This window comes from Crotalus tigris, unplaced genomic scaffold, assembly GCF_016545835.1.
Source record: "Crotalus tigris isolate CLP2741 ecotype Arizona unplaced genomic scaffold, ASM1654583v1 scf7180000019104.112062, whole genome shotgun sequence".
Taxonomy (NCBI): domain Eukaryota; kingdom Metazoa; phylum Chordata; class Lepidosauria; order Squamata; family Viperidae; genus Crotalus; species Crotalus tigris.
The window spans coordinates 45172-65175 of NW_024097377.1; the positions used below are offsets into that span (position 1 = coordinate 45172).

The following is a 20004-nucleotide window of genomic DNA, read 5'->3' on the forward strand; positions in this document are numbered from 1 at the left end:
AAGTTAAAATATAATACATATAAATATTATTTAGGTCCTATGAAATAGTTTTAGTGACTTAATCAATAATCTTTCATAGTGATCATACCAGCACTTTTCTTGATTATATTACGCACAATATATAAGAATTCTACAATACAGTTATGCAAAAATAGATGAAGATAATAGTTATCAATTTGTATCAACATATGAATGCTAATAGAAAGCTAGAAGATATGCTGATAGAATCCGTGGTAGGATTCCATTTATTAAAGATGGTTCTAATTTATGGAAATAGGCACAGTTCAGCCTTATTATTTATGTGGCTATCTTATGTTTTTTTCTCGTGTATAGTAAAAACAAATCTTATATCTGTTTTGCAAATAGATTTGAAAATATCAGTTACCCTTTCAGATTTCCTGATTGATGATGTTAAGAATATTATAAAGTGTACAAGATAAATAGTGGGATAAGGAAAGGTACAACTTTACTTGTAATTTTAGTTGTTAAGGTTAATGTTATACAATGATATTATAGTCATATATATTGATTTATAGTTAGAAGTATTATATATATTCTTTATGCAAAAATGGAGAAATATTCAAGTTATAAAAATGACAAGTACTGTAACTACAAATAAGTTAGCAAAAAAACAGTTACAAATCCCACAAATACAATGGCCTCTCCTTCAGGCCAAAGAATCATGTTGGGGAAAGAAAAAGTAGAATTGGCAATGAACCCACAGAGTTTGCAGATAACACTACAAACGATTCAAGAAACAATGATGATGACCCAAGAGGCAATAGCAAATAATCATGAAGAAATGAAAATACATCATAAAGAAATTAAGAATGATATTGGAAAAATGAGAGATGAAAATAAAAATATGAATGATAAGATAGGTAATATACAACAAACAATGATGGAAAATGAACAAAGAATTCAAAAAGTTGAAACAAAAATGGAGCTTGTTGATAGTAAAATAGAAGGGATGATACAGAAATCTGATCAAGCAAATAGGGAGTTGACTGAATCTATTGCTTTTCTGGAAATGAACAAAGTTTCGTTTTGTTTAAGATTTCAAAATATTGTTGAGGAAAAGGAGGAAGATTTGGGAGAAAAGATGGCAGAGATTTTGGCAGTGATTTTAGGCAAAGAAAAATTGGAAGTAAAAAGAGACATGGATGAAACATATAGAGTATACACAAATTATGCACGAAGGCATAGATTGGTGAGAGAAGTTCATATAAGGTTTACTAGAAGATCAGTAAGGGATGAAATATATATAAAAACAAGAGACGACTCAATAATGTATAAGGGTAAAGAAATAATTGTATTAAAACAAATACCACGTAGCATACGAAATCAGAGACGAGAATACCAATTTTTAACGACTCAATTAATTAAATATAAAGTCAAGTTTCGTTGGTTAATACCTGAAGGCATACTTTTAACTTGGCAGGAGAAAAAAATACAAGATAGATACACTTGAGAAAGCACAGGACTTTTATGAGAGTTACTTTTCACAAGGAGAAGAACAAGAAAGTAGGGAAGAGCCGGAGAGTAAAAGTTATGATGAAGATCTATTAGAGGAAGTTGATCGAGAGCAAGAAATACAAAAGTTACAAGAAAGAGAAAGGTTAGAAAGAGAAGCAAAAGGAAGACTTATAGAGACAAGAAGTATAAAACAAAATAAAAACAAAAAAATAGATCAAATTAAAAATGGGAGATGTAATTAAGCTCTTTTCTATAAAAATGGATTCAATATATCAAGAAAAAGAGTTTAGATGTTTAACAATTTATGTAGATGTGATGTATCTTTAGGAAGTTTGCATAAAATAGGATTATAGAAAATTACTAGAGAAAGTAAAATTTAGAAAATTTAGAAACATTATACACAATATTAGCATAAAACAAGAAAGGAGGAATTATTATATATGTCAAAGAAAAATAAAATTAAATAAATATACTTGGATGAAAAGGGGTGAATTTTAATGTTGGAAATAGTATTAGAGTAAAAACAGTATATGCACTAAATAATATGAGAATATTTGTATGATCACCATGCTTAGATGGAATTCCGGTCGAGTCTTATAAAAAATATGAGTGTTACTACAATGAATAATGTTGGATTCCTAGTAAGTAGTAGAATATGAAAGAAGGAAAATGTAAATAAGAAACAATGGGGCAATAAGGACAAATATTTCAAAGAAGAAAGAAGGGGGAAATGTAAAGAATGGAAGAGTACTGTTACAAACTGCTGTTAACAAAAAAGGATATATTACGTGGGTATGTGTGTAATGTTTGTTGTGTTGTGTTTTGTTTTGTTTTGTTGGTCTAAAATTAAAACAAAACAAAACAAAACAAAAAAACAGATTTCCTGATTGATGAAATCCAAAATTTTGCAACACAAAATTTCAGGTTGAGAATTCCTATTATAACTGTAAATGTGTAGCAGGAAAACTTACCAAGAAGAACAATTTTCATATGTGTGTTATTCCTGAAATTGGTTTAATAACTCTTTCATTAAGGATGATTATTTGGAAGAAATCGTGATTCAGTCTCAAATATTTGAGATTGTTTTTACAGAATCATGATTTCCAGTTGGATATGGGGACACACACACACACACACACTTCTACTTAGATATGATACAGAGACAGAACAAATAAAAGCATGTATGATAAATTGATGCAAAACTTCAAACAATCCTAATGCAACAACAAAATGAGTCTTTTTGATCTATTTTGTCTCCTAGTTTATGAAACTATATTTGAAAAGAAAGAGTCCTGGAAAGAAATGGATAGAAAGGAGCTCCCTAGGTTTTTCAGAGACTGTGGCCGGTTTCCTACAGAAAAGGAAATTAATATTGCAACAACTCTCCTATTGCATGGTAAGAGATTTGTACACTAGTTTATAGATTGTGTAGAAATATAGCAAAAGGTATTTTAGGCAAATTATATTTTGAAAGCATGCTTCATTTTTAGTTAATACAAATAAAGAAAAAAGTGTTGTATTTATTTAGTATTTAGAGTTTACTTATTTGAGGAAGTTGTGGATAAAAACTACTCTCACTCAAGTGACAGCTCCTTAAGCACCATAGTTATTTTTAAAACTTTTACCATTTTGATATTTTCGTCTTACTCTTCAACACATTATCAGGGCATCTTACATGAGGTGCAAAATAAAAACATATATGAACAAGATCCAGATCTTCAAGAGCTGAAATATGAGAATTTTGGAAGCGTTCCTAAATGTATTTGCATATTTTTCTGTGCCACAAACAGAAGGGGACTATTGCACCTTTTCTTTTGATGAGACCTTGAGTAGAAGTTGCTGATTTATTCCCTTCCATGGCTATGCAATCCTCTGTTTATAAAATGTAGAACACTTTACAATGTAGTATTGTTATGCAAGATCAATTAAATGTGCTTTCATTAGCCTTATTCAAGCGTGGAATGTTTTAGTCATTTATTTCAATTTCACATTTACTGTATTTTGTACTTATTTATACATTTCTGTTTATTTACAAACTTATAGATGGTTGATATATAAAAATGCTACAGACTTGGGAAAAAATAAAACAAAAACATTATATAAGAATTCAATGTGGTTATCTCCAACGGAAGCTCTGAAACACCCAAATCTACTGGATATAAATAAGATAATTAGATATAAGGAATTAGTAAATGAACAGGGAAATCTGAAAACAAAACAAGAATTGGAACAAGATATAGGCAGAGAGATTGACTGTTGGACATTTACACACATTCAATCTAAATATACAGAGGACAAAAAATTATATGAAATACAAAAAGAGTCGCAAGAATTGGATAAAATTATACATGGAACAGAAATAAAATTAATTAGTAATTTATACAAATACCTATTGAGATATAAAATGGAAGACGAGGTTGTCAAAGACACAATGATTAGATGGGCAAAAAATTTCGGATATAATATAGAATTGGAGAAATGGGAAAAAACATGGGAAATAAACATAAAATTGACTATGTCAGCGGCATTCAAGGAAAACCAGTTGAAGATGTTTTACAGATGGCATCTTCCACCAGCAAAGCTTGCCAAGATATTCCAGAACAATTTGCCAACATGTTGGAAATGTAAAAATGTACATGGAACATATTATCATTTATGGTGGACATGCCCAGTGGCAAAAAAATACTGGACTAAAATAAGATGGATTGAAGAAATAATAGACCAACTCGTAGACTGGAAACTAGAGATCTTTTTGCTGGGTATTTTAAACAGAAAATGTAGTCAAGAAATACGGTACTTAATTCTACATATAACAATGGCAGCAAGAATAGCATATGCACAGTTCTGGAAAAATGAGAATATACTATCAGAGGAAGAAGTGATAAGAAAAATCCTGGACTGTGCTGAGATGGACAAATTAACAAAAGAGATAAAAGAAAAGGAAGACACAGAGTACTATCTAATATGGAACAAGTGGTATGACTGGTTGGAGACTAGAAATAATAAAGGAGAATAAATGTGGAAAGGTCAAAAGTGGAAAATGAGTGTATAATAATGTATAGTAATAATAATATGTATTATTTTTAGTATGAAGTATAATATGAAGGAAGAAAAATGCAAATAAGAAACAACAAGACAAGGACAAATATATCTAAAGAAGAATAAGGGGGGGGGGAATGTAAATAATAGAAGATTACCGTTACGAAATTGCTGCTAAAAAAAAGGAGGAGTATACACTCTGTGTATGTGTGTTATGTTTTGTTTTGTTTTGTTGGTTTAAAAAATAAAAAAATGTAAAAAAAAGAGAACTTCTGATTGCTAGACCATAGTCTGCTTCTAAGACACTAAACTAAAGAAGCTTGAGAAATATGATTATAAAAGCCCAGTCTAGCACAATACCACTGAAAAAAGAAAAATAAGAAGAAACCAGCATGATTGCATAAAGAACTCCCCGATAAACTGAAAGACAAAAAGGATAAGTGTAAAAAATAGGGACACATAACTAAGGCAAAATACCAGCATATAATCTGAATCTGCAAGGATGAAGTCAGAAAATTTTAGGCTCAGAATGAACTAAGACTTGCAACAAATACCAAAATAATAAAAAATGTTTCTTTCAATGTGTAAAAAACAAGAAAAAACTCAATCATATTTTTCAAACTTCCTGGAGCACTGGGGAACTACCAGAAGACTGGAAAAGAGCTGATATGGCTCCCATCTTCAGAAAAGGGGGAAAAAATGAAACTACAGACCAATCATCCTGACATCAATACCTGGCAAGATCCTGTAAAAGACATTCAAGCAACAGATTTGCAAACACTTAGAAGAAAGCAAAGTTATAATCAGAAGCCAATATGGATTTGTCAAAAACAAATCATGCCAAACGAAAGTTATTTCATTTTTTGACAAAGTGACTAAATTAGTGGACCAGAAAAAATGCTCTGAACATAGTATGTTTGGAATTTGACAAAGGCATTTGACAAAGTAGACCATAGCCTACTTCTTGGTAAGTTAGAAAAATGTGGGATAGGCAACATTAGCACCAGATGGATTCGTAACTGACTGACAAATCACACTCAATATGTAATCCTTAATGGAACTACACCTGTTATGTCCTGGGCCTGCTGAATAATTCAGCAGGCTCAGAAATGTTGCAAAGGGTCCTGGGCAAACCACAAGGCTGCCCAGGACCAGACTGACTGTCTCCAGCCTTGCGCGCATGCGCAAGGCGCAAAAACAGCCTTGCATTCATTGGCTGATGCTGGTCTTTCAAGGACACTATAAAAGGCCTGTGCACCATTTTTTCTGTTGCTGTTTGTTGGTGAATGAATAAAGAAGACTTGCTGTTCACACTACTAATTTCCTTGCAATGCCTTTAACCTGCGAATTTAACAGTGGTGACGAAGGTGGGATCGCTGCAAGCAAGATTACCAACAGAAGACAATAGGACTCACCAAGGAAGCCCTGAAGCCCTGGGGAAAGCTCAGCGTCCAGAATCATGACTCTGCCTGCCAGTACAAAATTGCTGGAGGTGAGCTCGGCAGAAGGACCCATTTCCAACAAAAGGTTTGCAGCGAAGGCTTTGACGAGGGTTGCAGAAGGCTAAGATGTCTAAGATAGGCCAGTTGTCAGACTTTGATATTTCCCACCCAGAATGCTGGAACTTGTACGTGGCGCAGGTGGAGAATTACTTCAGCATAAATCAGATAAAAGAAGACAGCCTTAAAGTGGCTACCCTGCTGTGTGTGTGTGTGTACAAGAAACATTTGACATAGCAGAGAGTCTGGTGGCCCCAGCACTTTTGGAGTCAGTGTCTTATGCATATTTAAAGAAGATGCTGAAAGAACATTTCCAACCTAAACTTTCAGTGATTGCTTGGCGACATGCGTTTGAGCAGAGGGACCAGAGGCCTGGTGAGTCTGCTGCAGACTTTATTGCTGCCTTAAGGCAAGCAGCGAGGCCTTGTGAATTCAAGGATCTGGAAGAGAGGCTGCAGGATTATTTAGTTTGTGGCCTAAGAAGTCGTGAGCTGCAGCAGAAGATCTTCGCCAAGGAAGATGTTTCGTTCCAAGATGCCTTGAGAGAGGTTGCAGCTGAAGAAGCAGCGGGTGGTGCTGTGAAGGCCTTGCGGCTCACCAGAAATCCTCCAGCCACCGTTACCATCCATCAAGAGGTCGTTCAAGAAGATTCAGAACAGGATTCTGAAGAGGAGGTGGATAGGTTGCACCAGTCAGCGGAGAGAAGGCCGAAGCAGCATCCAGACAAGGCCCCAGCATCTCCTCAGTGTTTCGGGTGTGGAGAGTGCCACAAGTGTGCTGACTGCAGGTTCCGCTCCGCCATTTGCTGGGCATGTGGCAGGCAAGGCCACATTGCCTCCATCTGTTTGGGTCACCAGAAGGTCCAGCCTCAGGAAGAATTGTTTCAGAAAGGTACCAGGGTCCCCAGCCAACACAGGGTGGGTTTCTGCGTGTCACGCAGGAGCATTTTAAGTACAGGAACACATAAGCCACTTTAAAAAAGCTTCACATTGACGTGAAGTTGCAGGGGGTTCCTTTGTCGATGGAGTAAAACTCAGGCCATTGAACTTAATTCTCACTGACTTCCAGAATTCCAGAGTCAGCGTGAAGGGGGAGGCCACGCTCAAGATGCAGCGTAGGGCTTTTGAAGGCCTATTAGATGTGGTGATAGTTGGGGGTGATTGCACAAGTCTCATTGGACTTGATTGGTTCAAGGCCCTTGGAATCCAAATGACTGGACTTCACATCCTGCAAACGTCAGGCCTTGCAGATGTTTGCAAGGAGTTTGCTGATGTGTTTAGCACAGCGCTTGGTTCATACAAGGGGCCTTCCATTGCCTTATGCTTAGACCCAGCTATCACACCCATTAGGATTAAGCCTAAGAGGATGCCTTTTGCTCTCAAAAGCAAAATTGATGCAGAGCTGGACAAGCTGCTCCAGCAGGGCATCTTAGAACCTGTGGACTCTAGTCCATGGGAAACCCCCATTGTAACGCCTCTAAAGGCTAATGGAGAAGTCTGAATTTGTGTGGACTATAAATGTACACTGAACAAAGTGCTGCAACAGCATGCATATCCAATGCCTGTGGTGAGCCACATTCTGACCTCCCTCAAGGGGGGGCAAATTTTTGCAAAACTTGATTTGGCAAGGCATACCAACAGCTACCTGTTGATGAGGCAACAGCTGAGGCTCAAACAATTGTAATGCACTGGGGAGCCTTTAAGGTCAAAAGATTGCAGTTTGGGGTTAATGTGGCCCCTAGTATCTTCCAAAGTGTAATGGAGCGCACGCTCTGTGGTATTCCTGGGGTCTGTCCCTACTTTGATGACGTCCTCATTGCTGGAGAGTCATTCTAAACTTAGCTGAAAGATTAAGGGCTGTCTTGCTTCGTTTCCGCCAAGCGGGTCTGAAGCTGAAGCAAGATAAATGTAAAATTGGAGTTACTTCCATTGAATTCTTAGACTTGAGAATTGATGCTCAAGGCATCCATCCTGCTGAATCCAAGCTCCAAGCAACTCAGCAGGCCCCAAGTCCCAAGTCCAAAAGCAAACTTCAGGCTTTTCTGGGACTCTTAAACTTTTATTATGCATTCCTTCCACACAAGGCTGCAGTGCCTGAGCCTTTACGTTGGCTCTTGGATATACAGGCTCCATGGCAGTGGACAAAGGTCCATGAAAGGAGTTTCAATGAGGTTAAAGCCTTGCTCTCTTCAAATGCGATCTTAGCGCACTTCAATGAGCAATTGCCGGTGTGCATTGCATGTGATGCATCCCCTTATGGGGTGGGAGCAGTACTTAGTCACCTGAAGGCTGATGGGACACAAGTCCCTGTGGCCTACTATTCAAGGACTCTATCATCTGCAGAGCATAATTACACCCAGATTGACAGAGAAACCTTGGCCATAGTGGCTTGCATAAAGAAATTTCATGATTTCTTATATGGCTGCCACTTAACTGTCTATACAAACCATAAGCCTCTGCTGGATTTATTTACTACAAACAAGCAAACCCCTCACATAATATCTCCTAGAATGCTGAGATGGTCAATTTTCCTGTCAGCATATGACTACACACTGATTCACAAACCTGGGAAAGAAATGGGCCATGCAGATGGCCTCAGCAGATTGCCTCTACAAAAGATAGAGGCTGATCCTGCCGCTGCTATTCACATCCTTTCCATTCAGGAGTTGCCTGAATCTCCCCTCAATGTTAGGGACGTGGCTGCAGAAACTGCCACTGATCACACGTTTACATGTGTGCTGACATGGGTGTTGTCAGGATGGCCTGATACATGTCCAGGTACTGAGTTTCAAAGCTTCTGGCAAAGGAAGCACGATCTTTCCACTTTCAAAGGGTGCCTTTTATGGGGTAGCAGGGTAGTCATCCCAGCCTCATTGAGGACTAGAGTCTTGATCTCTCTGCATGAGGGACATTCAGGTATAGTCCAGATGAAAGTACTTGTGCACAGCCATCTCTGGTGGCCTGGGCTTGATAAAGCCATCAAGGCCCAGATTCACGGGTGCCAAATGTGCCAACAGTCTAGGCCTGAAATGCCTCAGGCCCCTGTACACAGGTGTGAGGAAACACAAGCCTCTTGGTCAAGGGTACATATAGATTATGCTGGGCCCTTTCAGGGGCAATTCTTCCTTGTCCTTGTTGACAGACATTCCAAGTGGCTAGAGGTTTTGCCTGTTTCCTCCACTACTACTGCTAGGACCATTCAGGTGTTGAGAGGAATCTTCACCTCCCATGGACTTCCAGATGTCCTGGTCTCAGACAATGGCCCTGAATTTACTTTTTCTGAGTTTCCGGCTTTTTTACAGGCCAACTTGATCCGGCATGCAACTTCAGCACCATTTCATCCATCTTCCAACGGCCAGGCAGAGAGGATGGTGTGCACTACCAAAGATGCTCTCAAGAGAATCACTTATGGCAGCTGGCATCACAGGTTAGCTGATTTCCTTCTTTCACAACACACCACATCTTGCACAGCCACAGGAAAGAGCCCAGCAGAACTCTGGGGTCGCTGCCTCATCACGAAACTGGACAAGTTGCACCCAGACCGGTTGTCTTCACAGGTGTTACAGCCGCGGGCACCTAAGAGACTACAGGTGGGTGATCTGGTCTGGGCAAGGAACTATGGATCTGGACATCTCTGGGTCACAGCAGTGGTATGCAACATCTCTGGGCCGCTGTCATATGAAGTGGCCTTGGACGATGGGCGTGTCTTCCGATGTCACATAGATCAACTGCACTGGAGACTTCCCAGCAACACTTCCACTCCTGGCTCTGCTCTGGGGGGGGGGGAGGAGGACCATAATCACAATTCTGGACCACAGTCTTCGCGCTCTAGTGGTTCTTCATACGCTGCTACATATTTTCCAGTGGCAGAAAGGGGACATTCACACACTTCAGCTATTGCTCCAGACAGGGAGTCTCCAGAAAGGGGGTTTGCCATGGAGGTGGCTCCTGACTCTGGCACCTATGGCACATACACGGGGGCCATGGGTTATTGGGGCACATCAGACTTTCAGGCCACTCCACCTGCTGGTCTTGGGCTTGAGGGACAGTGCTCTCAAGAGGAGTCCATTGTGGACTTGGGAAATTCCACTCCACCACTGGACTTGGGGAATTCCACCCCCCAAGGAACCCTGGCTTGGATTTAGAGGGTCCAGCCAGTCAGCAGCTGGGTGAGTCACCTGGGTCTTTGGGGCATCAAAGTCCTGGTCTGCCTAACCTGGCAGGTGAGCTGGCAGGCCAGGCACATACACCAGCCATAAGAAGGTCACAGCGGGCCAAGGGTTCACCTAAACATCTTGAAAACTATGTGAGGTTTCTGTCTAGCACAAGGGAATCTTACTAGTTCTTCAAATTTCAGAGCAAACACTCAAACAAAGGGGTATTAAGCATTGTGATTGTATTCTTGTACATATTAAACAATGGATGAGTGGTCTGCTTGTGTGCAGGCATGATGTATAACAACAACAACAACCTGTCAATTGAACACATGTGTATGTGCTGCTATAACAATAAGGGTACATTGTTTTATCTAGGGGGGGGGTATTATGTCCTGAAACTGCTGAATCATTCAGCAGGCTCAGAAATGTTGCAAAGGGTCCTGGGCAAACCACAAGGCTGCCTGGGACCAGACTGGCTGTCTCCAGCCTTGCGCACATGTGCAAGGCGCAAAAACAGCCTTGTATTCATTGGCTGACGCTGGCCTTTGCAAGGACACAATAAAAGGCCTGCACGCCATTTTTTCTGTTGCTGTTTGTTGGTGAATGAATAAAGAAGACTTACTGTTCACACTACTCGTTTCCTTGCAATGCCTTTACCCACAAATTTAACAACACCCACTTGGAGGGAAGTAAGCAGTGGAATACACCAAAGTTCTGTCTTATGCCCAGTACTCTTCAAAATCTTCATAAATGATTTAAATGAGGGATAGAAGGGGAACCTGTCAGATTTGCAGACAATACCAAGCTGGCAGGAGATAGGCTCCAGAAGATACGCTCAAAATCCAGAAGGATGTTGACAGAAATGAATGCTGAGCTGTATCTAACAAAATGAAATTCAGTGGTGAGAAAGGTAAGGTTTTACACTTAGGCAAGAAAAACCAAATGCACAGGTATAAAATAGGTAGAACCTGGTTCGATAGCAGTAACTATGAGAGAGATCTATGAGTCCTAGTGGAAAACCACTTAGATATGAGCCAGCAGTGTGCTGCAGCTACCAAAAAAATCAGTGCAATCATAGACTGCATTAACAGAGGAATAGAATCAAATTCATGTGAAATGTTAGGACCACTTGTCTTGTAAGACCACACGTAGAATATTGCATCCAGTTTTGGTTGCCACAATATTAAAAAAAAGATGTTGAGACTATGGAGTGTGGAGAAGAGTAACGAAGATGATTAAGTGGCTGTAGGCTAAAATATATGAAGAATGGTTGCAAGAATTGGGTATGTCTATTCTAGTGAAAAGAAGGATAGGGTGACCTGATAACAGTGTTCCAATATTTGAGGGACTGTTACAAAGAAGACAAGCTCAACCTATTCTCCAAAGCACCTGAAGGCAGGACAAGAAGCAATGGATGGAAACTAATCAAGGAGAGAAGCAACCTAGAACTAACCTAGAACTCAACCTGACAATGAGAACAATTAACCAATGGAATGGCTTGGCCCCAGAAATTTTAGGTGTTCCATCGCTGGAAGTTTTAAAGAAGAGATTGGACAGCCAATTGCTTGAAATGGTATGTTGTTGTTTGTCCATCGATTTCGATGAAGACCTTGACATCTTGTGGGTTATGGGCCATCAACGATGTGTCCGTAGGTGGCTAATAAGACCGATGTTAGCACGGAATGTTCTGCCACATACTGAACAAAGAAATGTAGACACTGTTACTTCAGCATTTGCAGCTCTGGCTTTGCGGAGTGCTTGCTCCGCAATCTTGTGCCAAGATTGTCCTTCTGTATTCATATGTCTGGCAACCCTGGTACACCAGGGTGCGCCATGCCGGTCGATCATGTGCCAGAAGTTCCCAAGAGATGGTGTTAATATCCAGGGACTTAAGAAAGGCTTTCAACGTGCTTGAAATGGTATAGAGCAGACATGTCAAACACAAGGCCCGGGGGCCAAATGCGGCCCGCGAAGTGGTTTCATGTGGCCCGCGAAGTCATCCTGGAAATAGTGAGGGAACGGCCCCCACTGCCTTGGTCTTGGTCCAGGTCGGCCGGGAGCCAATGTACAATTTTGTGGTGGCCATCTATGCTGAAATGCATTCAGTCTTAGCTCCACAAGTCCATCTGGAAAAAGTGAGGAACCAGCCCCTGCTGCATTGGCCCCGTCCCCTGGGTGCATGCTGGGGAGGTGTCACCCTTTGTGAGGAATGAAGAAATGCACCATTGCCTGGAAGTGGCCAGCAAATGGCCCTCACCTATTTCACATATCTGGCTTGATGGGCTCCAGCAGAGGGGTTTCAGTGAGGCTTCTCCAGTGGACCATGCCTTGGCACTTGCCCCAGTCCCACCCCCTTCTGCCAGAGACCCTCAGATCTGTCTCACTCCCGCCCAGGCCCCCACAGGCCCCTTTGAATCGAAAGATATAGAGCTGGCCATGCCCACTCAATAGGCCACACCCACTCCATCCACACCCACCCAGTAGGCCACACCTACCCTGGTCACACCCACTCGGTCCCCCAAGGAGAACCGCAATGCTGATGTGGCCCTCAATGAAATTGAGTTTGACACCCCTGGTATAGAGTCTCCTGCTCAGGTAGGGGGTTGGACCGAGGTCCTCTGGCATCCCTTCCAACTCTATTATTCTTTTCTATTATCCTGTTATTATTTGTATGATCATGGGTATCCCTCCCATGAAGCCCAAAGAAAGTCTGGAATGATATTGGATCTCCTGTCATGGGCAGAGAGATGGACCACAAGACCTCCAAGGTCCCTTCCAACCTTATTATTCTATGTTCTATGTTCTAAAGTGATGCCAATAACTTATATGAAAAGAAAAACTTAAGCAACAGTTAGCTGAGGAATTGGGGCTTTTACAAGGAAAATCAGATAAAGGACTTCAGAGGATGTAATGGCAGACAGAAGATGTGAAAGAGGAATCAACCTCTGCAGTAGAAAGCAAAGGACTTAAGACCATCCACAAGTGTTCCAGACAGCTTGGCCATACTCCAAGATATTAATCTCTGACAGGTTTATTGCTCTGGGAGATGAAGGCATAGCTATCTTGATCAAAATATAGTTTGCGTCTTTGAAAGGATATTATGTTTGCATACTTCATTTTCTAATCACTTTCAGAAATTGTTTTAATGGTTTTTCAGCTATTAGAACTCTTTGTATACAGTGACAGCACCATGTGGATTTCTCTTTAATTCTTAGCAAAAGAAAGTTTTAACTATAAATTTAAACACTTATTTTTTAATAAACCACTAAAAGGTGTTTAAAACTGATTTTAGAAAGTTATAAATGGACTAAGGGTTCAAATAAATTTGAAACAAGGTTTCAATAAAACTAATAATAATAATAATAATAATAATAATAATAATAATAATAATAATAATAATAATACCTGGCAATGGCTAAGAGCAGGAAAATTGAAGAAAGAGACCGAGGGACTAATTCTGGCTGCACAAGACCAAGCCTTAAGGACAAATGCATACAAAGTCAAAATTGATAAGACAGCAACAGACAGTAAGTGCCGCCTATGCAAAGAAGCTGAAGAAACAGTGGACCACTTGGTAAGCTGTTGCAAGAAGATTGCACAGACTGATTACAAGCAGCGGCATGACAAAGTAGCAACAATGGTGCATTGGAAGATCTGGAAAAAATATCATTTGCCTGTAAGCAAAAACTGGTGGGATCATAAAATAGAGAAAGTCATAGAAAATGATAAAATTAAACTGCTCTGGGACTTCAGAATTCAAACAGACAAGCACCTGCAACATAACACCCCAAACTTAACAATTGTCGATAAGAAAGACAAAAAAGTCTGGATAGTGGACGTGGCAGTGCCTGGAGACAGCAGAATAGACAAGAAAGAACTGGAGAAGATAACCAAATACAAAGACCTACAAATAGAAATAGAAAGACTGTGGCAAAAGCAAGCACGGGTAGTACCAATAGTCATAGGCTCCTTGGGCGCAATCCCAAAACAACTGGAGCACCACTTGAACACCATTGGCATTGACAAATTTGCTATTAGTCAATTGCAAAAGGCGGCCTTATTAGGAACTGCTTCCGTCCTGCGACGATACCTGTAATACCATCAAACATCCACATCTGCCTATCCCAGGTCCTGGGTAAGGACTCGATAGGTAGACAAAATGCCAAATCCAGTCTGAACATCTGGCTGACTGTGCGATCATTGATAATAATAATAATGTTATAAAAATCCTTTCCATGGGAAAATTCTTCTGATTTCTTTTAAATGATAATATTTTAAAAAGTGGACACTATAGGGAACTAAAGATTAGAATGAAAGGAGAAGCACATATAAACCTGACTTACAAGTATAGGAAAAAGCAAAATATTCTAATATTGGATATATTGAAAGATTTTTTTGAAATATGGGCTCAGAAATTAATAGTATCAACAGAGATATCTTCCTTTATTTGGATACTATGTATAAAACATGTTATGTTTCTCCTGACAAGATTGAGCATGTGAATTTACAGATGAGCAAAATGAAACAACGATGAGGAAAAAAATGTTAAACAACATATAAAAGAAATTGGCTGATGTTTCAATAATTAAAAGTAATATACAATAAACCACTAGAGTCACCTTGATAATTTTCCTATATTGAATTTACAAAAGAGTTTTTTTTAAATTTTGAGGAATCTAATGACATGGGACAAAATAAAAGAAATCAAGTTTTACAATATTAATTGAATGGACTAAATATTAAGTTGTTAGAAGTAAAGGGAAGGAATATAAAGTAGGTTTATTTGATCAAGGTTAAAATACATATGGTATTATTTCTGGTAACCTGTAATGGACTTTTTTGGATACTGATAATGTTTATGGATTTGTTTATAGATAAGAGATGAGATATGGGAAAAAATAATTTGTTATATTTTAAGAGAACATGATAAGTTACTTTTTTATACTTTTGGTGAAGATCGAATATCACTTCTTGATAAAAAAAAATTCTTTTTTTTACTCTAATCTTTTCTATTTTTCTATTTCTGGTTTTTCTTTTCTGTATTTTCTCTTCTTTGTTTTTATTCTTCCATTTTTGTATTAGTTTATATAGTTGTTAGAGTTTGTATTAGTTTTGATTGTTGTAAATATAATATTTAACAATTTACTATAAAAATAAAATCAGATAAAGAACTGTCAGATAAAAGTTTGTCTGTTTTAGTTTTTTTAGTTCATTAAGTTATTTACTCTAAGATCAGTATATAAAGAACATTGGCATGTATAACAGCGATCAGGTATAATTGTTCTTGAGGAATTTTTACCAAAAGTTGTGGTAGACTTGGAAGAGTCTTTAACTTTATATTGTACTCATCCATGAAACTTGCTTTATAACCTTACTTTACTGCCTCCAGGTCCCTTGCTCTGCATTGTTTTTGCACCATGTTGGATCAGTCCTGGATCTGACAGATCTCCAGCTTTTTGTTAATTCATGAAAGCTGTATTAATTTATTTCTGACTCTGCTCTGCTTTATTGGAAACTACAGTTAATGCTAATATTTTGTATGACCTTGTGGATGATTCATTTTCATCTTGGTTTCTGAACAAAAGCTAACCATTAATGCCATCTGCTATCTGAGTTCAGCATTTTGTTCCTGGAACTTATTTCTTTAAAACTTGTTTCTTACCTTTCCTCCTAATAACCCAGTTTTCCAGTAACATGCAGTCTTATTCACAGCTATTATAACATTCAGGTATAAACTTGAAAACATGTTACTATTTCACAGAGACTTTTTAATGAGACAGAGAAATGGTTTGGCAGCCAGAAAGTTTTTGGCAGATTTCAGTGGTTTGACTACATTTTTTTTATAATTGATCTTCTCTCATAATAACAGTCCACACTTTTTTTCCTATGCAAGTAAAGTATAAAATGTAAATTAATACATTGTTTGGAAGAATGTGGAAGGAAAGATATTAAGGGATTTGTGTAACTCCAAGACCATTGCTACTGTCCTATTGATCAGCAGAAAGGACAGATGACAAGCACTGATTGGCTTAAAGTATTTTCTTTGTTTAAGGTTGGAAGAAGTAATGGGACTGTTTCAGATTTATTTGTGAGAGAATGCAACCTAATCAACTGTTTAAAACTGATAGAATATACATTATGATATACTACATACTGTGAATATTACATTGAATGGTGTCTGACTAAAATTAATATTGTATCTGGGACAATAAACTGAAAACAGAGTACAATCCAATTTATTATGGGCAAATTTAATACTATGGTAGAATAGAAATCTATGATGTATTGGTTATTTGTGCTTACCTTTATCTAGAATAGATTGCAAGGTTAAACAACTTAATTTACTTTGAAGGACAATTTTATATAAATATATTACTCTCTATTATGATTTCACAATTCCCAAGGGATACATATATGGAATTTGCAAGCTAATCAAACAGATCTTTTCATTCAGTGTAACTCAGAGAGGTCCAAGGGAAAAGCAACCTTGAAGGCAGCTTATATTCAATTCAAAGTCATTTTAGCTAGAGCACTTTAGCTACCCAGTAGAGTCAAGGCCATGAGTCAGAAGTTTTCTGAAAGAGGCTAAGAACTGAAACAGCTGGATAATTGTATGGCTGGCTGGAGACAAAGGTTAAGGCAGCTTGAATTCTATTTTCTCTGCTGGTAAGAAGTCTATTGGCTGGGGGTAGTTTGTATGTCACAAATTATTGGAACTGCAGTATGGCATATTAAAAATAATTGACAAAGTTAGTCCCTTTGGGGCCTGCAATATCTATTCATCTCTGAGTTTAGGTAGGAATTAATTCAAATGGTTTTTCCAACTAACTGCCCATCAGTTGTGGTCTTGGTTAGAAATCCTAGTTCAGTAATTAGGTGTATATTGATTTGTCAGGCATACACTAAAAGCTATATCACTTTCACATATACTAAAAAGATTAATAATATAGAAAAGCTTATGTTCAGGTTTTCAAACAGAATGACATTTATTGTCCCTTGTTTCAAATAGTCAAAGATATAGAACATCTAAATGTGCGTGCTAGGATGACTCTGAGGGATTGGGAGTGGTAAACTCTGACTGAATCTCATAGCTTATATATGAAACAATCCAAAATGCATCTCCCCAGCTGCCTAGTTCCATAGAACACATATGGATAAGGGTATAAATTACAGCACTCCAGCACCCCACCCAGCACACATGATCATGCTCTGGCAATGCTTGATTAAACATGAAGCATTAAATATAGCAATAGTTATAATCATCCTGAAAATTGCTCTTTTTGATGAATAGAATGCACTGAGCAAAGAGTACTGAAAGATTATATTTTTCTAATATAATCACTTTCTTTTTATAAGAAAGAGGAAACACAGAAGCAAAGATACAATTTAAAGCTGCAAGTTTAGAATGCTTTATTAATCCTTAAGAATTACAAGATCACTTAAAAATAAAAAATGAAAAGATATATTAAATATAACAGAGAATATAATTTTCCAGCAAAGAGAGGCAGTTTATCTAGGATATTATCTAGAAACTATTTCCAGATATATTTTACCATGTCTTAAGAGTTAATAACAACATACATTTCCTAAATAGTTTAGCTACAATTAAAGATCAATATAATTTTATATGTTAGAAGTTTCCAGGATAGTATAAGGAATTATTAGTAATTAAATTAATTAAAGATTCTATATTCCCATCTAATGTTTTGTGTACAGTTACTTGATAAATACAAAACGTATAAGCCACCCAGGTTGTATCTAGATGAATTCAAATGAATGAATGAATAAATAGATATATCCATCCATCTTATGGTAAAAGGAAAATCAAAAGAAGGTAAAGTAGAACTAATTTATATGAAGCTCATAGTGCAAATCTATGAGGTTTTAATTGAATGCAGATGATTGGAGATCCTTTTAAAAAATACCCATACAAGCATGGAGACAATTTGCAAACAAATTAGTATATGTATCAGGAATAGAAAACTGAAATATTCTTACCTTGGTATGTGAACTGGGACTTTCACAAATCAGAGGCACTAATTAAAATAATAAATGTACTTTATTTGGTTTGTACTTTATTTTAAATGTAACATGTGCTTTGACTCTGAACTAGTCCTTCTTCATTTTCATTGAAATTGAATTTTCAGCTATTCTTACCCAAAGCAAGACTAATTTAACTTGTATCCAGCCAACTGATCCATATTATGGCAAAAGGCTATTGATACCACACTGCTAATCTGGTTCAAAAGTTCAGTGAAAAGTGTTCTTACCACTATATTTGTCTGGTAATAGAGTGGTTATGCTTGTGGAAACATAGGATAAATGTCTAAAGCTCTTCTCTTTCAAATCCATTTTATGGGTAGGGGTAGAATTTCCTTTTCCTTTCTGTACCCTACTGGTGGGTAATTAACATTTCTGCTCAATTCTAATTATAGTTCTTCTATCATTATGTTAATAGCCTTATTCTGTAGTATGTGAGATTGCATTCATTATCACTGGTGAGTTAAACCTTTATTAAAGAAGAATTCCCTCAGGTCCCATTCTGAAGTTAAGTAATTATTCATTTGGTTTTATCCTTGCAATTAGTCCTATGCTGTAGAGCTGATTATTGAGCTTCTACCTCCACCATGCCCCCACTTCCCCCCTGAACAAGATTAACCCACCATGGTAAATAAATTCCAACTTTATGCGGGAGAAAACCCGAATAACCAAAGACCTATATACAAATACCCGCGAAAACCTCAGAACACAAATATATATATATATATATATATATATATATATATATATATATATATATATATGTAGGTCTTTGGTTGTTCGGGTTTTCTCCCGCGTAAAATTGGAAGTGTCTTGGCGACGTTTCGACGAAGTCCCATTCGTCATATTCAGGCTGGTGTTTTCAGCTTCGTGCTTCGAGCAGCAATGTGTGGTCTTAGCTGTTTCTTCCTTTTAACTGCCAGTGGGGGTATGAACTGATTGGGTGGGAGCTTGACTGTGTTCTGATTGGGTGGAGGTGTGTTCTGAATGGTTAGGGGCTTGGCTGTGCTCTGATTGGCTGGGGGAGTGTTCTGTTTGGTTGTGCTCAGGTTAGTCTGAGTTGCAGAGGGATTCAAGATTTTGGGCTGCCCTGCCATTCCTTGGCTTCGCGTTCGTGGTCGTGCTTCCTCTTCATGGAGGTGTCAGTTTGCTTCATGTATGGATTGGGGGGGTTTAAAGTGGCTAATGATGCAGCTGTGGTCTGGCTTCTGGTTTGTGGTCGTGCCTCGTCATCGGTGTGGCTTTGGGTTTGTTTTTTGCGTGGATGTGTGGTGGTGACCTCCTGTGTGGTTTTTGTGAGTGTGGGTCTGGTATCATTTTTTTGTGTTAGGGAGTCGTTTGTCAATAAGGGCGGGTTTCCAAATGGCTGGTAGGCGGGAGGTATCATCTCGCTTGTTCATGCTGTGTGGGCGTTTTTCTATCTCGATGGCTTCTCTGATTATTCTGTTATTAAAATGTTCACTTTTGGCAATGGTTCTGGTATTTTTAAAGTCAATTTCATGTCCTGTGGCTTTAAGGTCTTGGACCAGGGAAGATGGCTCCCAAGAGTTGCGTTTTTGTTTTTATTTCTATTTCTAATCATATATATCATCAGGGCTCAAAATGCCGGTCAGTAGGAGAGTTCCCTTTATAGGTTGGCCAGGGTCTGCACCCGGCTCCTAGATCTTGTCATCGGGCCTGATGGAATAGGCTGTTTTCCGGTTGCTGGTTTCTTATTAGCAATTATTGCTTTCTTGCATTTCTTGCTTGTGTAAATGGCATCAGATGTTTTCTCTTTGCTAAATTCGGGGTTCG

General features: G+C 38.3%; 1 protein-coding gene across 1 annotated transcript in view; it reads left to right on the forward strand.

Moving 5' to 3' along the window:
• Nucleotides 1-20004, forward strand: part of LOC120315416 (IQ domain-containing protein M-like) — a 65028-nt gene that overhangs the window by 18460 nt on the left and 26564 nt on the right. Inside the window, exon 5 of the mRNA XM_039359711.1 lies at nt 2738-2872. Within this exon, the coding sequence (XP_039215645.1) occupies nt 2738-2872 (135 nt within the window). The remainder of the gene's footprint in view (nt 1-2737; nt 2873-20004) is intronic.